The sequence below is a fragment of the Xylocopa sonorina genome, chromosome 4 (assembly GCF_050948175.1).
Source record: "Xylocopa sonorina isolate GNS202 chromosome 4, iyXylSono1_principal, whole genome shotgun sequence".
NCBI classification, from domain to species: domain Eukaryota; kingdom Metazoa; phylum Arthropoda; class Insecta; order Hymenoptera; family Apidae; genus Xylocopa; species Xylocopa sonorina.
Window position 1 is genome coordinate 2,271,470 of NC_135196.1, and position 19,899 is coordinate 2,291,368.

The window sequence follows — 19,899 nt, forward strand, 5'->3', positions numbered from 1 at the left end:
TGTCCGGACGGTTTTTAGGCCCGGAAAGAATTGACGCTTAAACCCAGGTTGGGAAAGTTGAGTGGTCGTCATCCGGCCGCAGAAAACATAGTGGACTCTCGCGTGTACTACACTAATGCAATTCGCTTTTTTCAGAGGGACACACGACGAACCCGCGGATGTTACTCGCCCTTGTCGATTTGGTCGAGTTGTAACAAACGATGGCAATTTCGGAGTGTAAGGGCGACCAAGTTCAACCGTCTGCGGTCCGAGAAACGCGTCAACTAGAATTTATTAAGCTTTGCGCATGTAGAAATACCAACAATCTATCTCTGCTGATATATTTCTAATTAATTCAGTTTCAATGATATAAAGAGAGATGCGTTTCAATTGTGTTTCACTTCACAAGCGTGTATTTGGATAAAATCATTCATTTTCTTCGTATATGTAATTAACAAACCGAATGGAATAAACTTGATCGCCTCCTGTTTTCAGGTTATATTTTGTTCATATCAATCGGCTATTAGTACACCAAAATTCACATAAAACATTCGTGTCTCTCATTAATTTAATAAATCGATACGTGTACTTGTGCTGCTTGTTCTATTCTATTCTACTGTGTGTTTTCCATGAAACGCGATACACGTCTGATATTCGTCTATCGCAACATTACAAATTTTGATGAGGGAATCAGGGACATAAAAACTTCGATCATCTAATATTATTAATAATGTCCGATATTATTTATATTGTATCCGTTTGAGCCACGTGCTCGATCAAATGAAAAAAAGGTGAGAATAGTGTTGATTCTATTTCCGCTGCATTAAATCGTTGGTCGAAGGAAGTGGTGGTCAGGAAAATGGGCCGCAAAGGATCCTGTGAAAAGAGCAACAGGCTCGAAGAAGTCGATTTGCGCAATTTCCCCGTGGCCGGTGTTGCTCGTGCGAGCGACGACGTTAATAAGGTGTTAGCCGAGGCCCGCGCATAATCGAGGAACACGGAGCATAGGATACGACGTTGCAACAAAGCGACGGTGACGGGTACAGACGAGCCATATCCGGGATGTCGGCCAATAAAATTAATCGCTTTTGCTACATCGCCTGAATAATTTATGCCCGCGCTGCTGTGTCTAGGAATTGGCCGATCATCGTTCGGGACGTCGTCCGTGGCGTTCCGCTTGCGACACGCGTGTACGGTAACGTTCTTCGTGGTACGCCGAGGTCTCTTGATCCATCCGATTATTTCTCAAACAATGACCAAGCGTCGGGAGAAAGAGGAGAGGAGGAAGGGTGGTTGCCAGTTGTGTATATTTCGCCGCGTAATGTTGTGTATAAATCGAAAATTATAGTGAAATAAAAATAAGAAATCGGAAATACGATATGGTACGATATGGGGACGATGAGGTAGAAGCTGGATGTAAGACGCGTGAAACCTTCTTACGTGTTTCTTCAAATGTTGGCCATGAATCGAAGAAAGCAAGTGGATTAACGAAGAAGTGTACGAAATTTGCAAAGGATTAGAAAAGGAGATTTGTGAATTAGATAGATTCATTTCTGCAAATACCGTACTAGATAGTTGAAAACGAAGCCAGAAGAAAGGAACTTGACCATTGCGTAAAAGTTTCTCGGAATTTGTTCTTGGGCAATCGCGTTTATCGTCAGGATTGTTACTATTGCGGATGAACCCGATGGCCGCGTGCGTGTCGTTGGCGCGTAAATGCTGCCTACGTGCCAATTGGAAGATGCTTCCGTGTAGCGTCTTCGCTGTCGGACAACAATGCTTCCTTCGGCCGCGGTATGCATTATTCAACGCATCCGGAAAACCGCATCGGGATTTGAAGAGATTGACTCTCTCTCTGTTTTTCCGTTGCCTCCTCGGAGGCTCTTCGAATTTAAATAGTAGGGAAAGGTCGTCGGATTATTGTTTTATTGAATTTGGAATAAGAATCATAGAAGCCTCGATCACAGATCTTAGATTAGATGTTCTTACCGTTCAAGGTTACGATCGCTGAGTGCGAATCTGAATTTGAAATGATCGTATAAAATTTCCTACAACTAACGATAAGTAATTTCGAATGTTCGAGGTCGGACAGTTTTTTAAAGAGAACGAAATATTTCCCTCCGATATTGTTATAGCTTACGCGACGCGTCCTCGTGATACGACCTTTGAATGGCCTCGATAAAAGAAATTCATATTCATAAAACGCAAACAGAACTCTATAACGTTTATACGATCCTCAATGAAACGCAGCCGCCGTAAACGTGCAATACTTTAATCGTATAATAGCGAGGGTAGCTCCCATCGCGTTTAATCCACAATTTAGCAAGCGTCGTTCTCTACGTCCCGACAACGTTTTACGCCGAACGAAATTTTCTTAAATCAATTTCAACCTCCACCGTTCGCTCTCTCATCGCGACGCGGAGGAACGAAGTAGCCGGCGTTAAAAGACAGTTGGGTGATCGGACGGTTATCCCGTCGGACGATTCAGAAATTCCACGCGATCGTTACCGAGATATTTATGTCGAATAGCTGGCACCTGGGCCACGCGAGGCTCGTAAATATCGCATCGACTGTGCAGATTGTGCAGAACTGACGAAGATAACCGGTCTTCACCGTCGATCTTCATCGTCGACAGAGCTGGCTAGACCGTGAAATAAAATTCAATCGATCCTTCCAGCCTCCAAGTTGGATATATTTAACTTTTATCGTTTTTTTTTCTCCCCCGCTTCGAAATAGGTTCGATATTAATATTATCGTTGTCGTTGATAATACGACTTGACTCTGACGGGGAAAGCAGTTAATCATTTTTACGTCGGAACGTCCACTGATGGCGTTTGACACTGGACCTGACGAAGCCGGTAATCGCGAAAATTTTCCACGAAGCGGTATAATCTGTGGTGGGGGGGAAAGGAAATGTCCCCGCGTCGAGGCGAAAAACTTGGTCCTGAGAGGGTTGACTCGGGCCGGCGCAATGTTCCTTTCTTGCGAGCGCACCGAGGGCGGTCCCGCCTTCCGACGGTCTATCTGGTTTCGCTCGTATCATCGAGACGTGTTTTGCTGGCTTCGAATCAGCCGAGTATTACAAACACCTGCTGCAATTTACTGTAATCCGCGCGCAGTGGTACGTCTGTTTTCCACGTCATCAGTGTTAACGGACGTATCGCCGGTTGAAATGCGCGGCGGAACCGGTTTTTCTCTATTTTGACAGGATCGGTACGTGGAACGATTTTGCACCGACACTCGAGCTGTAACGCGAACTCCGATGAATTATCGGTGCATCAATCGCGTTCTAATTATAACATCTATTAGATCTGGCCGCGCGATCGGCAGCGGCGGCCCTGTTTGTTAGGGGGTCGCTTGCTACACTGTTTTTCACCCGGTTAACCTTTCGCGAGTTATGCCATTTTGATGGCTGATAGCCTGTTTTATCGCGGAGGAGCGTACGACGCCGGTAAATTGCGAATGTCTTCATTATTATAAATGATTTGCAATCCCTCGATCGATCCTCCGCGTTTAATTGCTCTCGATCGCGTAAAGGTGAATGCGTTCCCCTCCACGCGTGTTATTATTACAGCGACCGGTATTTTTTCTTCCAGTCAGTTATATTCTTTCACGTTGCGGCGGAGATAGTATAAATGAGGAGAGGAGACGTAAATGAGCTGTCTTGCGCCGTTATTCCCTCTCTAAACCCATCCAAGTCCAACGCTCGGCTAATCCATCAAGATCTCTTGTTATTTGTTATTAGATACGTTCGTTCCATCCCGAAGAAAATCTTTTTTCTGTCACTCGATTATACACTGATCGTATTCGAAAGATTTCTATTTCTTCGTTGCGCAACAAGTAGCCGCATCGATTGAATCATATTCATTAGAAATCGCGTTTATCAACTTCAACGGCTGAGAGTTCTGAATCCTAATTCGCTCGGACGTATCGCCGTGGATCTAATGTTCGACGTAAACTAATTATTATCTCAGGCAGTAATTTAATCATTCGATTGCTTCGTCGAATGTGTATTATTTTAATTGCGTTAAAGCCAATTTCCCTCGCACTTGGAAATTACCACGGTAACTGCGCGTAATTAGACAGAAGACCTTTCTCAAAAAATAGTTAGAGCTCTGTAGGATACCTACTATTAATAAAAAGGAAGAAATTCGAAATATTTTTAAACCCTCGCTCGCATTCCAGATTATTCCGTAACTAATATATGAAATATAAATTATTGGTTATTGGGAAAAGAATAATTTCATTATCTTTCGGTACAGTTAAAGGTACAGTGGCATATGCTAAAGTTAGAAAATTTCTTCATAGAAATTAACACGTTTAGTTCCATCCTATTTTTTATACGAAGAAAATATTCATTTTCTAATAAAAATTTCTGGATATACGTATTCTTGATTCGTGAGTGCAATCTAACACTCGTGATAATATCGTGATAAAATCTAAAATCTAGTTTCTCGTCTTCCCCCTACAGCCTTTCGATCCAAGCAAGCAGGGACAATAACAACGATCATTCATGGAAGAACCTTCGAGTTCGAAGAGAAATTTTAAATGGCTGATAATATAATTTTAATTAGCGATATGATTTGTTACAATAAAAATGAAATGGTTGTTTAATGCAGAATTTGTCTACATTTGTCTAGATACTATATGAACTACATATTAATAACGAACAGCATATACCAGGCGCGTGTGTGAACGAGGCGCGTAGGAAAATATATAGATAGAAGTAACCGGAGCAAACGGTTGAAAGATGCATTCAATTTTCCATGAATTCCGCGCGGCGAACTGTTTTCGTGCAATGTGCCCACGGTAGCCATTACGGACGGGATTAGCCGTTAAAGAGGCAGCGTTTAGCGGCGCACTCATAAATCACGTGGAAGCGACAAGCAATTATAATAACTATCGTTTGCTATAGACGCATAAATAAAATACTGGGAACCCCTCGGCTAGGTAATGAGCCGTGCGAAGCGGGATGCGAACCAGTTTCTCGACCCGTTTAATCGCGACACGGCCGAACTGGGAAATGCCGCTCTCGCGAAAAGGATCGCCGTTCGTCCTACGATATATAGCGTAATCAGCATTTTCTGTACCTTAGAAACACTTATCATTTTCTCAATCGGTGTAAATAAGTAATATTATTTTCTATCTTCCTTTTAAGTGCTCGTCGCTTCGACTAGTACGGATTAAAGTTTCTATGAGAAAAATTCAGTACTAGCTAATTTGGAATATTATATATTAATAACTATTAATAACGTCTGCTTTGATATACGTCCAAAATTCAGGAATGCATCTTGTAGGACGTGACAAATTTTGCTTGATATACTGCACAAATTTCTTGTCCGAATTTTGCGATCGTACAAGTAAGGATATATAAGTAAGGACAAGTAAGGAAAGATACAATAATATAATATAACCACAAAATAGGAGCCAATAAAGTTCAATCCATTTGGCTTTGTTAATTTGTTAATTTAAAATCTATCATTAGATTCCGTTTATATTTTGCAAATTAATTATGTTAAATAAACTAGTGAATATTTTTATAAACTTCTACGAAATCATTTAAATGTTGTTCATGACTGATAATTTACTTTTTATTTATTACATACACTTTGCTTAATAACAGTTGTCCGGTTTTATTGCAAGAGGATTCTTCTTTCACCGAATAGGATATCGTTTGTTCGTTTTGTATTTTAGAGTGAACAGATTAATCATTTTTACATCACTTCTTATGGGAAAGGTTGATTTGATATACGTTCAAACATCAAGATCGGATTAAGATCGTATACAGAGATACCATTATGGTAGCATTCGATATTATTTGTACATATGGTTGTTTTTTGAAAATATCATATTTCGAAAGGAAATTAAAGATTATTTTTCGCGAATAGCGTCGGCTCACCGTGCATCTTCGTCAATATCAATTATTCATTTACAAATGCGTTACTGTGAAGTAGATATGCGTAGATATGCGCCTTTATTGCTATAATAAGTCGACATTCGATGAACTTTCATTGCGAAAATGTTGCACTGATAGAACATCTGGTCATTTAAACATTTCGCTATACAAATAGAATTCGAGCTGCCATAGAATAATCAATATTTGAAATTCATTGAAAAATGTTAAAAAATACTTTAAACTACTTTAATAATACGAAGACTGCGAAGATTAAGCGCATTGGCATTGTTCTGACTGAAGTAATACGACGAGAACGAAGTAATAATGAAATGATTAAGGAGCGCGTGCAAGGCGATCAGAGATATTTCGCAATAGATTACTTTCGACACCAGGCTCCTTTTCAAACGCGCGAGACCAATCAAATTTTTCTCCTAACCACGCGCGCATAACGTTCGATACGTAATTGGCATTTATGTGGCCCGTAAATAACACTGGCTCGCATTCGTAATGATCGCGGGTGCGCGCTTAAAGATCATGAATATCGCCGTTTATGAAGCAATATCGTATCAGCGGAGAGACGCGTACGAATAAAATAGTGTCTCTAATTCTCGCACGCATCAATCGATCTGCCAATCACCGCGACAACTGTAAACATAATTGCGCGCAGAGAAGCGCGGGGCAATTATCTATTATTATTACGCTATTTCGAGACGTTTGACAGAAACACTTTCCATCGAATGTAAAACTGGACGATCGAAGACAACACCCTGGACCAGTGCTCCGCAACCTTTTACGCTTTCATGGCGCAGCAACGTTTTTTCGACAATAATTCAAATAATATTTCTTATAATTTGTGTTTTTTATGTGTTAAATAAAAAACACAACAAAATAGCTATAGCACGTTTTATATTTGGCCCTATATTAGAAAGTGTTATTTGAATTGTGTGCATTTTCTTCGAAATTTAAGGACATTCTTTCTTAACTGAAATCTAGAAATTAACTAATGGCATTTCACTGAAGTTGAGTAACGATTCCAACCCTTCAACTTATAGACGATGGCGTTAATTTTGCCTTCGAATAAATAAAACTTAAAAATACCAATCGCTATCCGTTCCACCACTTCCTTAGGAACTAAAAGCTTTGCGTGTTTCTAACACGCCATCACTTAGCATCTAAACAACTCACTTATCCTGGATAACGCGATACTATCAGCGTATTGAAGTTCAGAACGCTACATTGCTAAAAAATAGACGCGATACTATCAGCGTATTGAAGTTCAGAACGCTACATTGCTAAAAAATTGTATGTTTATTCAGTTTTTACATTAAATATGAGATTTATCGTTACATGAAAACTGAAAAACAGTAAATTATTACTATAATACATTAATCATTTCCTTGGTTTGCCGTATAATTTCTATCTTATGAACTTGTCAATTTTTTTCTGTTAATAATGATAGATTGAAATGTTCGCTTCTTAGATTACCCTTAAATCGCCATTTAGCTTCTCGAATTGATTCAAACCTTTCTAATGGATAATTTTACAGTGCTCCGCGTTTACATGTGCGCGCGTCTGTTGTATCAATTACCATCTGGCGCCTTTCTGACGTACGTCCCAAGACAAATATTTTTGACTATAACTCTATATTTATTTGAAATATTTACTTTTCTTTTTCCACTTCGATATATCCAGTAGTTCAAAAAGATTGCCACGAATTCTTTGACTCGCCCTTATATATACAATATTTTATAGGATAAAAAGGGTGGACAGTTCATGCGTCCGGTCTTGACTTGTTACACACACAACAGGCACTCTGAGCCAGTAGTATTCCGCAACCGCTGTGTCAACCCACGCTGTGCCACGAGATAATCTCGAGAACAATTAAATTTTTTTAAGTGAAATGTCATTGGCTGATTTCTGGATTTCAGTTAAGAAAGGATATCCTTAAATTTCTGACATGGCTTTTGCTATTTTGCTCCCTTTCTCTACGACATACTTATTATATACGAACAAAGTTAAAACATATAAGCTCAAATGTCTCACTAATAAGTTAGCTAAAAAGGGAATTGTTTTACGTGGAATCTATAATTAAGTATTTTTGTTATTGCGTTGGTGTGCAATTCAAGTAGGTTATTTAAGTCAATACCTATGTACATAGAGCTATTTTATTCTGTATTTTTAACTAATAATTTTTAATTAATAAGTATACATTATTAGATACATTACAGGTATTATGTAAATTTCTACTTGTGTATGTCGCGGAATTGTCGAAAAAAAACCCCGTGGGAGCTAAAAGATTGCGGAGCATTGCAGTAGACGACGAAGAGATTCAGCACTAATTGTAAGTCCACTCGAACATTCTAATCCGGACGTGTTATATCGAATGTTTGCTGGGGTGCCGCGGTGGGAAAGGATCGTTACCCTGTCAACCCCCGTTATGTGCCACGAGATTAACGATAACGTGACTGCGTTCTACCACCCAGAGTACACACGAGCAGCCTGAGTTCCCGGAACGGTGCTCCACGTAGTACTTCGTTCCAGGTAAAAACGCATTAATTAGATTTCCACTTAGTTGCCCTTCCTACGCAGCTATCCAAAGCGAAGCCTCTGAAGCATCAAGGTCGCGGATACCTCATCGACGCTGGGATCCGAGCCGAGTTTCGAATTTCGAAGCGGAATGAACGCGAGCAGCTGGTTCAAGCAAAGAGGCGGAAGAGAAAGAAGGGGACCGTAAGCGTGGACGAAGAAAAGGAAAAGTGAAGGAGTCTTCATGTGCAAAAAAGTATGTACTGTTTCTTTCCAAATACTGTTCATTTAATAAGATAGATTCGGTTGTGGCGCAAATTTCAAAAGAACCATAGGTATGGCCAATTGGTATTTATTTAGCTGTCAGTAGGAGCTTCGCATATTTCCAAAGGATACTGGACCCTCGTATTTAAATAGAAACCAAAAGCGATTCAATTATTTAATGACCATTCAATTTGTTGTTATAAAGAAAGTCCTAGACTACAGAACTACTGAATTCCTGTAGCCTCCACATGTACAAATGTTTATTAAGTGTACAATATTTAGAAAGATCCTTTAGTCACAACTTTTAATTTTCTCTTATTACTCTACTTGTATGTACTTATATGTCGTGACAGTAGTTTATTATTACCATTAGTTTAATATTTAATTTTCACTTTCCATTATCAAAAGTCGAGGTACTTTTTTGGTTTAAAGTAGGAAACTAATACCTGCTTACTTATCTTACTCTTACTTTTCTGCCTCCATCGTTTTAAAGGATGAATCAAAACTTACTCGTGGAAAGCTATACCTCTCGCGCTTCCTGTCATCGACAAATCAGCGTGTACCATTCCCCATATACAAGTTCTGCACTCTTTGCAAAAAGAACAAGCAGAAGAACGGAGCATTTTTGGATTTCAAAGAGCATTGTTATATTTCTATCAGAGCGAACTTATAATTTCAAGAACATTTTCGTATTTCGATTTATCATAATTCCTATTAAAATTGTTGTTTATTTTTATTCCACGCGCTAAGTTAATTCGAGGTGTGTGTTTGTAAATACAGTAGTGGGATTCGTGCAACCTGCCATAACCTGTAAGTATAAAGGACGTGTCTTAAATTACTCCAACCGAAAATAACCTACTGTTTTATTCTTACACATGTAACAATATAGCTTCAGTAAAAGTACAGTAACGAATATTTATATATTATATATATTATATATTATATATTTATATATTATATTTATATATTTATTGATGAACGAAAATTCAAACTTCATTTAACTTGAATTTCATTTAACATTTTACATATATTATAGATAGCTGTACTAAAATTGTAGAAAAATTACAGTCCACCATAAATGGTAGGAAAAAAAGTAGAAACAAGTTGTAAGAATAAAAGAGAAATAATGGAAAGGATCAATGTAAAAATAGAATAAGGAAATAGAAGAGGGACAGAAAATGTGGCCAAGCAACAGCAGGAGCTGCAAATGGAACAAAGTTGCGAAAACCATTTCGAAATAAAAGAGGGTAGGATAAATTAGTAATCCTATTCTTGTCCGTGAAAGAAATTTAAAAGACAGAAGTGCAAGATACCGGTTAAGAGTCAAAGAACATGAAGCGGTAAATGAAAAAAACAAACTCTAACGTGTAGACACTAGGCGGTAGAAAAAAAAATGGAACGCAGAAGTGGGCAAGATAGGAAATGAAAGACAGCGCGACAGTAATAGCGTGGAAAAAATGTGGAACGGAGGAACAGTAGAGCGGAAGAAAGGAAACGAAGGGTCGGTACTTCGTATTCTTTCTAAGAAGTATTACAAGAAGAAGGTAATTACAGTTAAAAACGGAGCAGAGCACGGATACGAAATCGCTAACGAAGAATTAGCCAACGCAAGACGTGCACTGCAGAGGAAGAAAGCGGAGAACAAAGTTGAGAAAGAAAAACGTATAGACGGAGCTAAGGATTCAAAGGGAAGCAAAGAGATGTAGAAAGAAGTGCACAGAATGCAAGAAACGTACGAGCGAAACGCCGACTAAAAATATATCGAAGAAGAAGGGGATAAAAGCAGGACAAAAAGGGTGGCCACGTGTAACGGTGGCGTGCAAACAGGAGTTGAATGATTTTGGTAAAAGTCTCGTCTTAATTTCGGTTTTGTTTCTTATGAAAATACTGAAAACAAGCTTTCAACATTTTGCAACCTGTTGATACCTGTATCCGAACTCGTATCTGCTTAGCAAGATTTACAAAAAAACGCACAAGCAGAGAGCACTGTTCCTGCGCGTAAAACGTATATATTATTCTGTGTTACGTGCATACAGCAGGACACGAGATAAAAGGCTAAAGATATGAATATGTATCTCTTTTTGAATTAAGAAAATTGTCGTTCTTGAGTCGAACAACTCGAAGCATTGTCTGTTTATCTTCGGAAAAGAGTATAAATTCCTCATAAGTACGTAATATGTACAATCAGCGGCGGTTCGCGGTGTGAAAAAGTCGAAATCTTGGCACAAACTGTTAACACGGACCGGCGAGGAATTAAAAGAGGCAAGAAAATACGATGCTTTAAAACGAGGAACCAAGTAGAAGATAAAGACGAAGTTGAGAACGAGGTGACAAAAGAAACGTAAAAGAAACCGAGATAAATAACTTCACCTAAAGTGGAGGACGAAGGAGAAGAAGAAGAAGAAGAGGAAGAAGAAGGAGAGGAAGAGGAGGAAGAAAAGAAAGTACAAGATAACGCAACCCAGAGACGAACCGTAAAAATAACCAACCGGGAGGGATAAGATGGTGAAGAAATGAAGACAGAAAGTAATGAAAGAAGAGGCTGAGGCTAGAGAGAATGTAAGAGGGGCCAAAAGTACATCGCGCGGCTATCGCTGGTCGCCATAACCTTTTATCAGTTATCTAATTAGCCGTTGCATTTAATTAGCGACCCGACGAGAGGGCCGAGAGATAGAGAGAGTAGGTTGGTTCTTCGCATGACCGTACGTAATTTTAATCGGTGCTCGCGTCAGATAACGGAGGGTCGACGGTATCCGCGCGCTTGCAATTAGCCGTGTTTTTATTTATTCGGGTACTCTTGCCTCTCTTACTGCGCCGCGCGGCAACTTCCGGAATGGACGGAGAACTCTCCCTCTCTCTCTCTCTCTCTCTCTCTCTCTCTCTCTCTCTCTCTGCGTTGATTTCGAAGCGACGCAACCTTCTTCGACGTGGAAATTTGATAATCGCGCGAGAACAGAATCAGTTCCCATTTATAATCTGAAGCCTTCTGCTTTAACTGTTCCCTCCGCGCATCCTGTTGGTCGTTGCTAAGCGAACTCGTCGGACATGTGTTAATGGAATACAACAAAGTTTGCATATCAGTTATCGAGGTTGCAATTATCGAGTTGCTACTGTGTGTTCTGGCTTGTTCTCTGTTAAAAAGTAAAGTTAAGTTGTAAAGTGTCTCTGTCTGTTCTTTTCCGTGTCTTTTCTCGGGCGCAGCATTATTATTCTGAACGAGCGATTCGATTTGGTAACGCGCGGAAAGAATAGAGCGATTCATCGCGTGTCTGACACGCAGAGGCGATTTCACCCGGTTCGCATAGCGAAATGAAAACGTTTGCGTAACGATGGACGACTTACCATCGCTGGATCCTCGATGAAGCCGCCGATGGTCATCACGTGTAGGGTAACCTCGCGCGTGTTATCCAGCTCCTCGAAAGCAGCGTACAGGCCCTCGCTGACGAAATAGGGCTCGGGGCACGTGAGCCTGCAAACCGATCGGCAAATTAGATAATGAACAGGAATGCGTCAAGTTGCATCTATCGATGACGAAATTGAACGTCGAGTTACAAAGGCTAAATTCACCTTTACAATTGCGAGCGTACAGCCTGGTTGCGGAACGTATTAGCTAATCATTTATTTATTCTTATTTATTGTTATGTTCTATCAATTAACGTTTACATACCGATTCGTTGAATCTTTTATGAACTTTTCTATATTGTGGACACGAAATGCAGATTCCGAGTGAACTTCACAAAAATGAAGAAAATTGTTTGTCCATCGAGTAGCACTCGAGTTTAAAGACACATTTTACATTTTTTCGCGGGCGCTCCGGAGACCCCGAGTGCAAACGATTAAACGGATAGTGAACAATATATTTGCGATAGTACACAAATAAAGTATCTTAAGACCGAATTCCGATTACCAAAGATTACTTTAGCTAAGCTTAAGCTATATAGATAGGTTTTAAATATTTTTTAATTGTAAGTAATAACTACTTCAATTTAAGTTTTGAGTCTTAATTGAACCGTAAGTAAAACCGAATAAAACTTGATGTAATACTTAATAATGATCTTATTTATTGATATAAATTAAATACTAAGTAAAGTATCTATAATAAGTTAAATCATGAGAATCGTCGTTCGCGTCAGAGCCGCATGCGTGGTTTTCCATTATTCTCTATGTTTACAAGAACTTTCTATAGCAACATGGATTACACGTCTAAGCTTCTAATAGTTTTAGTAAGAAACGAGTAGGTGTTCCTCTGTGGGAAACGATGTACCTAATCTAATTTAATACGCGGTCTCTGCTTTAGAGCAGGTTGACACATGTTCAAATGTAGTAGAACGTAATGAATTCTGTATACACCATTTATCTGGTTGCGATAAAGACCATTATTCGTCCAGACATTACGCAACGAAAAGTCCATTTAAAAACAAAATCAAGCTAGTTATTTCAATATTTACATTTCCATTTCTTCATTATCTTTTCATTTTGAAACAAATTGTAAATACAACATCGATATTGAAAAAACATCCACAAGCAAGTAACACACCTCTACGACACCTTTCTTCAAAAGATATTTCAATGCGACATGAATACTTGTTGCTCACACTCGAAACAAAAGTCATATTTCAACGTCATCTGTGAAAAACGATTAGAACTTGTTCCCATACCTAATGTCTTGTTCGAAGATGGCGGAAATATACGAACGTCCGCGTAATCGAGGAACCGAGGGGCTGAACGAAAGTGGATACTCCTTTGCGTCGTCTTGTTTCCTTTTTCCCTGACTGCATCGATAATGGTACCCACGCGCTCTTACTTGGTAATAACATTAATGGTTTCGTGTACCATGGCGAGAATATTGAGGGTTCGAGAGAAAGGTGGTGGGAGGTATGGACTATGGTTGGAGATATGGCTAACGGAAGCTTGGGCAAAAATTGTGGTAGCCACGAGTGGTATCGATAAAGATTCGTTTTTTTTTTTCAAAAGCGACTGCATTCTAAAGCAATTTAAAAAGATATACAAATTTTTCAATCCTTTTAGAATTGTCAAATTAATTTTACTTACCAAGGAGATCATGTACTTAAATATTTAATTGCGCTTTTTCTTGATACATATTATTATATTGAACAATATTACGCTTGGCTAAAAGGGTATATCTATATTTATAAGACGCTGACATAAATATTGAACACGAATATAGAAGGTGATTAGTAAATTTATGACTAGCATATTTTTAACAAACATATTTATCCCAGATACATATATTAAACAGTGTAACTGTGAATAATTCGTGAAATCTAACTCACACGTGATTTCTGGGAGGCAAATTAGCACGTGTCGTACAAGAGCGACGGGTATAAACGATTGCTGAAAAAAGAGACCACTGTTAAAGGATACTTGGAACTAATTCCGGTAAGTAGCTTCTCGGCGCGCATCCTGATGCGGTCCCATTCGAAAATTGAGGCTCGTTAACGAAGCCCCAGAAATCAAGCCGGCATTAACGAGCGGATCGGCCGTTAAGTCGATAGGGATTAACCGCTAAAGTAATAAATCAACAAGGGAAGGATAGGGAACGCGGACCGCGGTTTCGTCGCGGCCTTTTCGAAAACACGGCCGAGCGGATTCAATTATCGGGCATGGTGTGTTACGCTTCTGGCAAACAAACGTTCCCGTCGCCTAGGTAAGGCCGCTTAGGATCCTTTTTCAATTAGACACGGAACGTGAAAATTAATTACCATCGCCGGGAACCGGTCCAGCTACGAAATACTCCCACGCAATCTTTACCAGCCGCACACGGCCCCGTATAATTACCAATTTATCCGAGGCAATTCACCGATGGCCTTTCGCGCGGCTAGCCGTGGACGAATAGAATCCTCGATCCTCGTATCGATCAATCGCCCACGTGCTCCACGGTGAAATCGGAGTCGTTTTAAATATTAGTTAACGTCGTCGTGTTTGCCCAAGGTGAGCAATCCTTTAGTCGACAAATGGGACTCTGCTACAAATAACCCTCCAATAACACGGTAGATAAGTTCCTATGAAATCCCGTGTGAATCGAACGCGAACACATTCGAGCAGAGTTATAAACTATATGATCAAATTCTTATTTATATTATGTATACATATACATTGTCATGTTATTAATTTAAGGTAATTTAGTTCTTAACCGTTGTCACCTCGAAAGCCCTACCCTTAAAAATGGATTTCGGACGTGGAATTACCACGAGCGAAGATGAATTCGATTTTGAACTGCTGAAATACGAGACCGATCGTATTCACGAAGAAACACCACCGATAGAGAATATGAGTGAATAACAGTGACAAATCTAGCGAAATACCACTGAGAATAAAATTCATACGAAATTCATACGAGAAACGTGCGCAGAACCGTGACCGTGACTGACTAGATAACATATGAATATAATTTAAATAAAATAATAGGAAGAAACGTAATTTTTGTCGGTTGCAACGATCAAAAGTAACAATTACGAGATAATTGAACTTTGTTTGCTCGTTATTCGATTGATTTTGCAGATTCGAAGAACCTGTAATTATTCAAGTAGTAACTCTCCCATTCCTCTGGATCGATTTACAAAATCTAGTATTAATTATAAGAGGATCGTAAAGTGAAGTTCGCGAGAGAAGCCGAAGATGTAATTATCTTCCAGAGTCGAAAGTAATGATTACGCGTACGGCGTACGAACGCCAGTCGCATTTTTCCTCCAGCTTTCTCGTTCGCTGATTAATTTCATTGAAGACCAGTTTCTATCAAATGTAATTTGGAGTTAAAGGAAAATCGCCGTTTCGACCGTGGTTCTAATAAATTCCGCTTAACCAACAACACAGTATCCCCTCGGCCTCTCGCGCATTTATATTCTTGACGATTAATTTGCAGACAACCTTTGAGGCTGTCCGCATTCATCGCGTCCGCGGAAAACGAAACGCGTGTGTTACTAACGATCACACCTCGAAGGCCCATTAATTTATCTGCTGCGTTTCCATGAATCACCACTTAGCGACCTGCTCGATCGAAAAATATTTTCATTTACCTTGCACGAGGAAGGCTCGATTTGTTTCGCTTTCGTTGCGATCCCGCACTTTCTACAAAATTCACCTTTATTCTATTCTCTTCGATAAACCGCTACGACGCTGACATCACTGCGGTGCACACGATCTGTTATCGTTCAGCTAGTCCGAGGCGCACGTGGAATTTCTTTCAATCCTTATTTATTAAACAGATATTTCAGTCACGTTTTGTCCAGTCGGAGAACTCCCATTTCCACGCCAGCAATAACAATAATAATAACTAGAACTCGGACAGAAACGCACGATACAAGTGGTCACAAATCCGTAATTTATTTACCGAGATAAAGCACGATTGAGCATTGCAACAGTGTAACAGTGGTACTAAAATGGGCGTAGTACTATATATCCTTCGTTCACTAACGCCGCGTAGTAAATCAAATATTTCCTTCCTAATATGGAAATTAAATATTGCAATTAAAAGTAATAGATTTTGTACAAGTAGCGGAAGTCAGGATATTTAGCAACTAATATTTTAATCAAATTAAATCCTTATTTAATTCTAAACGATATTAGATATAAAAATAATTGATATATAAACCGATGACGTAGAACTCTCTACTTTCAACGTACAAGCAGATATTTCGTTACGACTTGAAAATGAACGAAGGCACTCAATATTTCATAATGAGTAGACACACTGAGAGTTATGCGATACGTAATCCGCAATATAAATTGTCTGATTTATGAATATAGCTTGAAAAACTCTTGCAACATTCTTAGTGGGAGGACGAGGATAACCAGATTATTATGCGATGTTTCGCAGCGCGATAAACGACCCTTTCTAATTAGCAGGATAACTCGAAACAATAATTTAAAATAGTACCATCGAGAATAAATAGTAAAATGTTAAATTGTACAGGAACAGGTGCTACGATTAATTACCACCCGTACGTTTAATTGCCCCGGCGTTTATATCGCTGGCCCGAAGACACGAGACTAATATAGTAAAATGTCATCACGCGAAGCAATAATTAATGAGAAAGCCTAAAGAGCATGCAACGTGCAGAAAGTACGAGTCATTGCCGAGGAATTGAAGATGGAAACTGCGTTTAATTGCTGGAATCAATGACCTCACCAATTACAATAACATTTCTCGAGGCCTCGATCACATTTTGTCGATTGAGTAATCGCGCGTAACGAGGAGCGGTTCGTAAAACCGAAAATGTGAAAAATATATTCATCGATCGCTTCGTACCAATGCATAGTAAAGTGAATGTTTCGTCGATCGTAGACATATAATATACAGCGCATAGGATAAAACGAAGTAAGTATTTTTTTGTATGACACATTTCGGGACATGATTGCTGCCATGGTCAGTGATTCGAAAATAATCGAATTGAAACGTAACCGTTAAAATGTTTCGTAAGTGCACGATGACGTGGCACAATTCCTGTTGTAACAATTATGAACGTCGGTTCTCCACGTGTCTTTCACACGATGCAAATGCAAAAAAAAAAAAAAAAAATAGCTTAGAGAAAACATGTGCACAGCACAGAATTTCACGAACCTCGCGAAATGACCTCCCGAAATCTTTGTTCGAAAGAGAAAATATTTTCGAGTCGTTTGATTGGACGTTGGCCATACGGTCGTACGACGGTATCGCTTGCCACTGTTTATTTTATAATAAGTACTTTCTAACGACCATTTCAGTGTCAACAAAGACACTGTTTGCACACCACGGTATTTATTTCAGCACTTACATAGTAATTAATCAGGCACAAGTATAATAAAGTCCCGTTAATCCGACGTCTCGTAAGGTTGCCTATTCAGAGAGTTAGAAAGTCTCAGTTATTCAGAGATCGCATCTATATTTACTGAGATATGATTTACGCAGCGGTTCGTTTTGTTTTTAATAATTTCCAAACGGACGTTTGGAGAAAGTGCATACTTCATTTCGGAAGGAGCGTGTCGCTAATTTGGAAACAAATGTGTTTGCGTGGTGAGTTAATGTAACAACAGAGCCGTAAATCGCTCCGACCTCGGTGCTTCATCATGCTAATCGCAACTATCTTTCAAATTACTCGCATACCAGCTGAATTATTCTAACTTCTTATGATTTTCACGAAACCTCCAATTTCGCCGTACTTTAATGAAACTACCGTTGCGCTGATCGATTTTCGCGCCGATTGATTTTCTAAACTCATAGGAACTGTAATAAAGTGTAACAATTCTGTACGAATAGGTCACCTCAACGCCTTTTAGTTAATTAAGTATTGCAAGGATTACTGTCAAATGCAAATATGAAATCTACACGCAAGTGAGTCACTGTATAGTGGCGCACCTCGCACGCATCGTACGCTATATTATACTAAGCGAAGTTTCGTTTGATGCACGTTGGTTGCCACATTAATCTTCGAGCACGCGCCATGAAGGAACAGGCTCTGCTTCCCGATAATTCGTTAATCGTCGCTTAATTACCCCATCGATCGGGTTAACGATTCGCGCGCGTGCAACGCCGTGGCCGGAACCCTCGGTACGGAATCGTAGCGGCCCACCGGCTAATTACGAAATCGGTTCGCGTTCACCTCTTTATCGGGCGTCCTCTTTCAACGTCCGGTACACGCGACGACGCCGCCTTATTCAGCGATTTTTCACCTTTCCTTCGCCTCCGTCGAGAACACTCCTATGTCGCAATTGGTGATCGAAAAGGCAGATAAACGGAGTTATGTGTTTTCAGAGAGGGATTCTTCGACTGGGATGGTCGAGTGGTAACCTTACTCGAAATTTTTAACGAGCAAGATTTCTTCGCTCGTCAGTTTATGGCATTCGCTGACGATTCGATGGTAAGCCTTTTCTATTTTTATCTATGGGTTCCAGTAGTATATTCGTATGAAAATATTAATGTCATATTAATTTTTTTAAGTTTGCAATGTGTAACATTTGTTACTTGAAATTTAACTTTAAACTTAAATTGTAATTTAATTTTTGTACTTTTCTAGAAGTCTGATTATCTTTAAAGATCGATGAGATAATTATAGTTAACGAAACGTTTGAAAAAACTAAAAACTCTTAAAAGGTTTAATTACCTATGCATATTCGTACGTATGCCTAATATTTGGTGAGCAGCAGCGATCAGACGTTTTGCAGGATTGCGTCAGACGGAAGCCGCGATGCGGGCGGGCCTCGCGTTATGGAATCAATTTGCTAAATGGACGATAGGGAGGGTTAAGATGGACGACGGGGGCAACAGAAAAGGGGAGAAAAAGGACGGGACGAGGGAAAGGCGCGAAGGAACGTAAAATGGACAGAGGCGAGGGTGGGTGAGGCAACACGTGGCCGCACCCTGATTTCACGTATGCGACGACTCGTACAGAGGTGGAAACCGAACGTAAAGTCACTGCCTCGGCTGACCACGCGCACACGTGAGACGCTGCGGCTATGCGGTCAGGGCTGATTCATAGGCTCTCCTGCGTCACCCCAAGCTGCACGAACTGCACGTTTCATTAACGGGACGATGAACCTTTGAATTGCACTACGACTCCGTTTTCACCGTTTCGAGAACGAACGGCTCGTTGTTCTTTTGGAAATAGTTGCTTGTTTGTTAGATACGTATACATTCTCGCAAATTGATTCTTAATCAATCGATTTAAATTTATTTCGTCAAAATATTGTATGATATTTAGTATTTAGCCGGTTAACAAGTGAACTATTTATTAATCTTAACCTTCAACATTTTAAATTGTGATTCACAATAATCGTCTCTCAGATTTTCATTGGAAAACAATTACAAACATTAATCGTTTATTCTCGTGTAAAAGGAAATGCTGTTTCTTTTCAATGTATATTTCTAAGGTTCTATTTACTGTTTGTATAAAAGATGATAGAGCCTCGCTCTAAGGAAGTCACTTCCAATACGTGGTTAAATAAATGAATGATATTGTAATGTTTAAACATTAACATATTGAAATTCTAAATGCTAATAAATAATCAACAATTGCTTAAGAAAAAAATTGTACCACGTATTCCATACTTGAACATTGCTGCATACCGCGACGATGTTAGTATCGCGACCAAGGAATACCAACCGAGAACACCCCAATTAGTTATCTCAGATCGTCTCCCGAGAGCAAAGCTTTAAGACTCCATTATTCCGATCTAGACAACTGTGTAACCAATTCGTCTCCTCCCCTGCGTGGCGCGCCTTGTGCTCCGTACGCCCG

The 19,899-nt window shown here is 39.6% G+C and overlaps 1 protein-coding gene across 1 annotated transcript in view; it reads right to left on the reverse strand.

Moving 5' to 3' along the window:
- The window catches only part of Mesr6 (misexpression suppressor of ras 6), a 906,227-nt gene that overhangs the window by 354,770 nt on the left and 531,558 nt on the right, over positions 1 to 19,899 (reverse strand). The window contains exon 4 of the mRNA XM_076894572.1: positions 12,008 to 12,134. Coding sequence (XP_076750687.1) covers positions 12,008 to 12,134 — 127 coding nt within the window. The remainder of the gene's footprint in view (positions 1 to 12,007; positions 12,135 to 19,899) is intronic.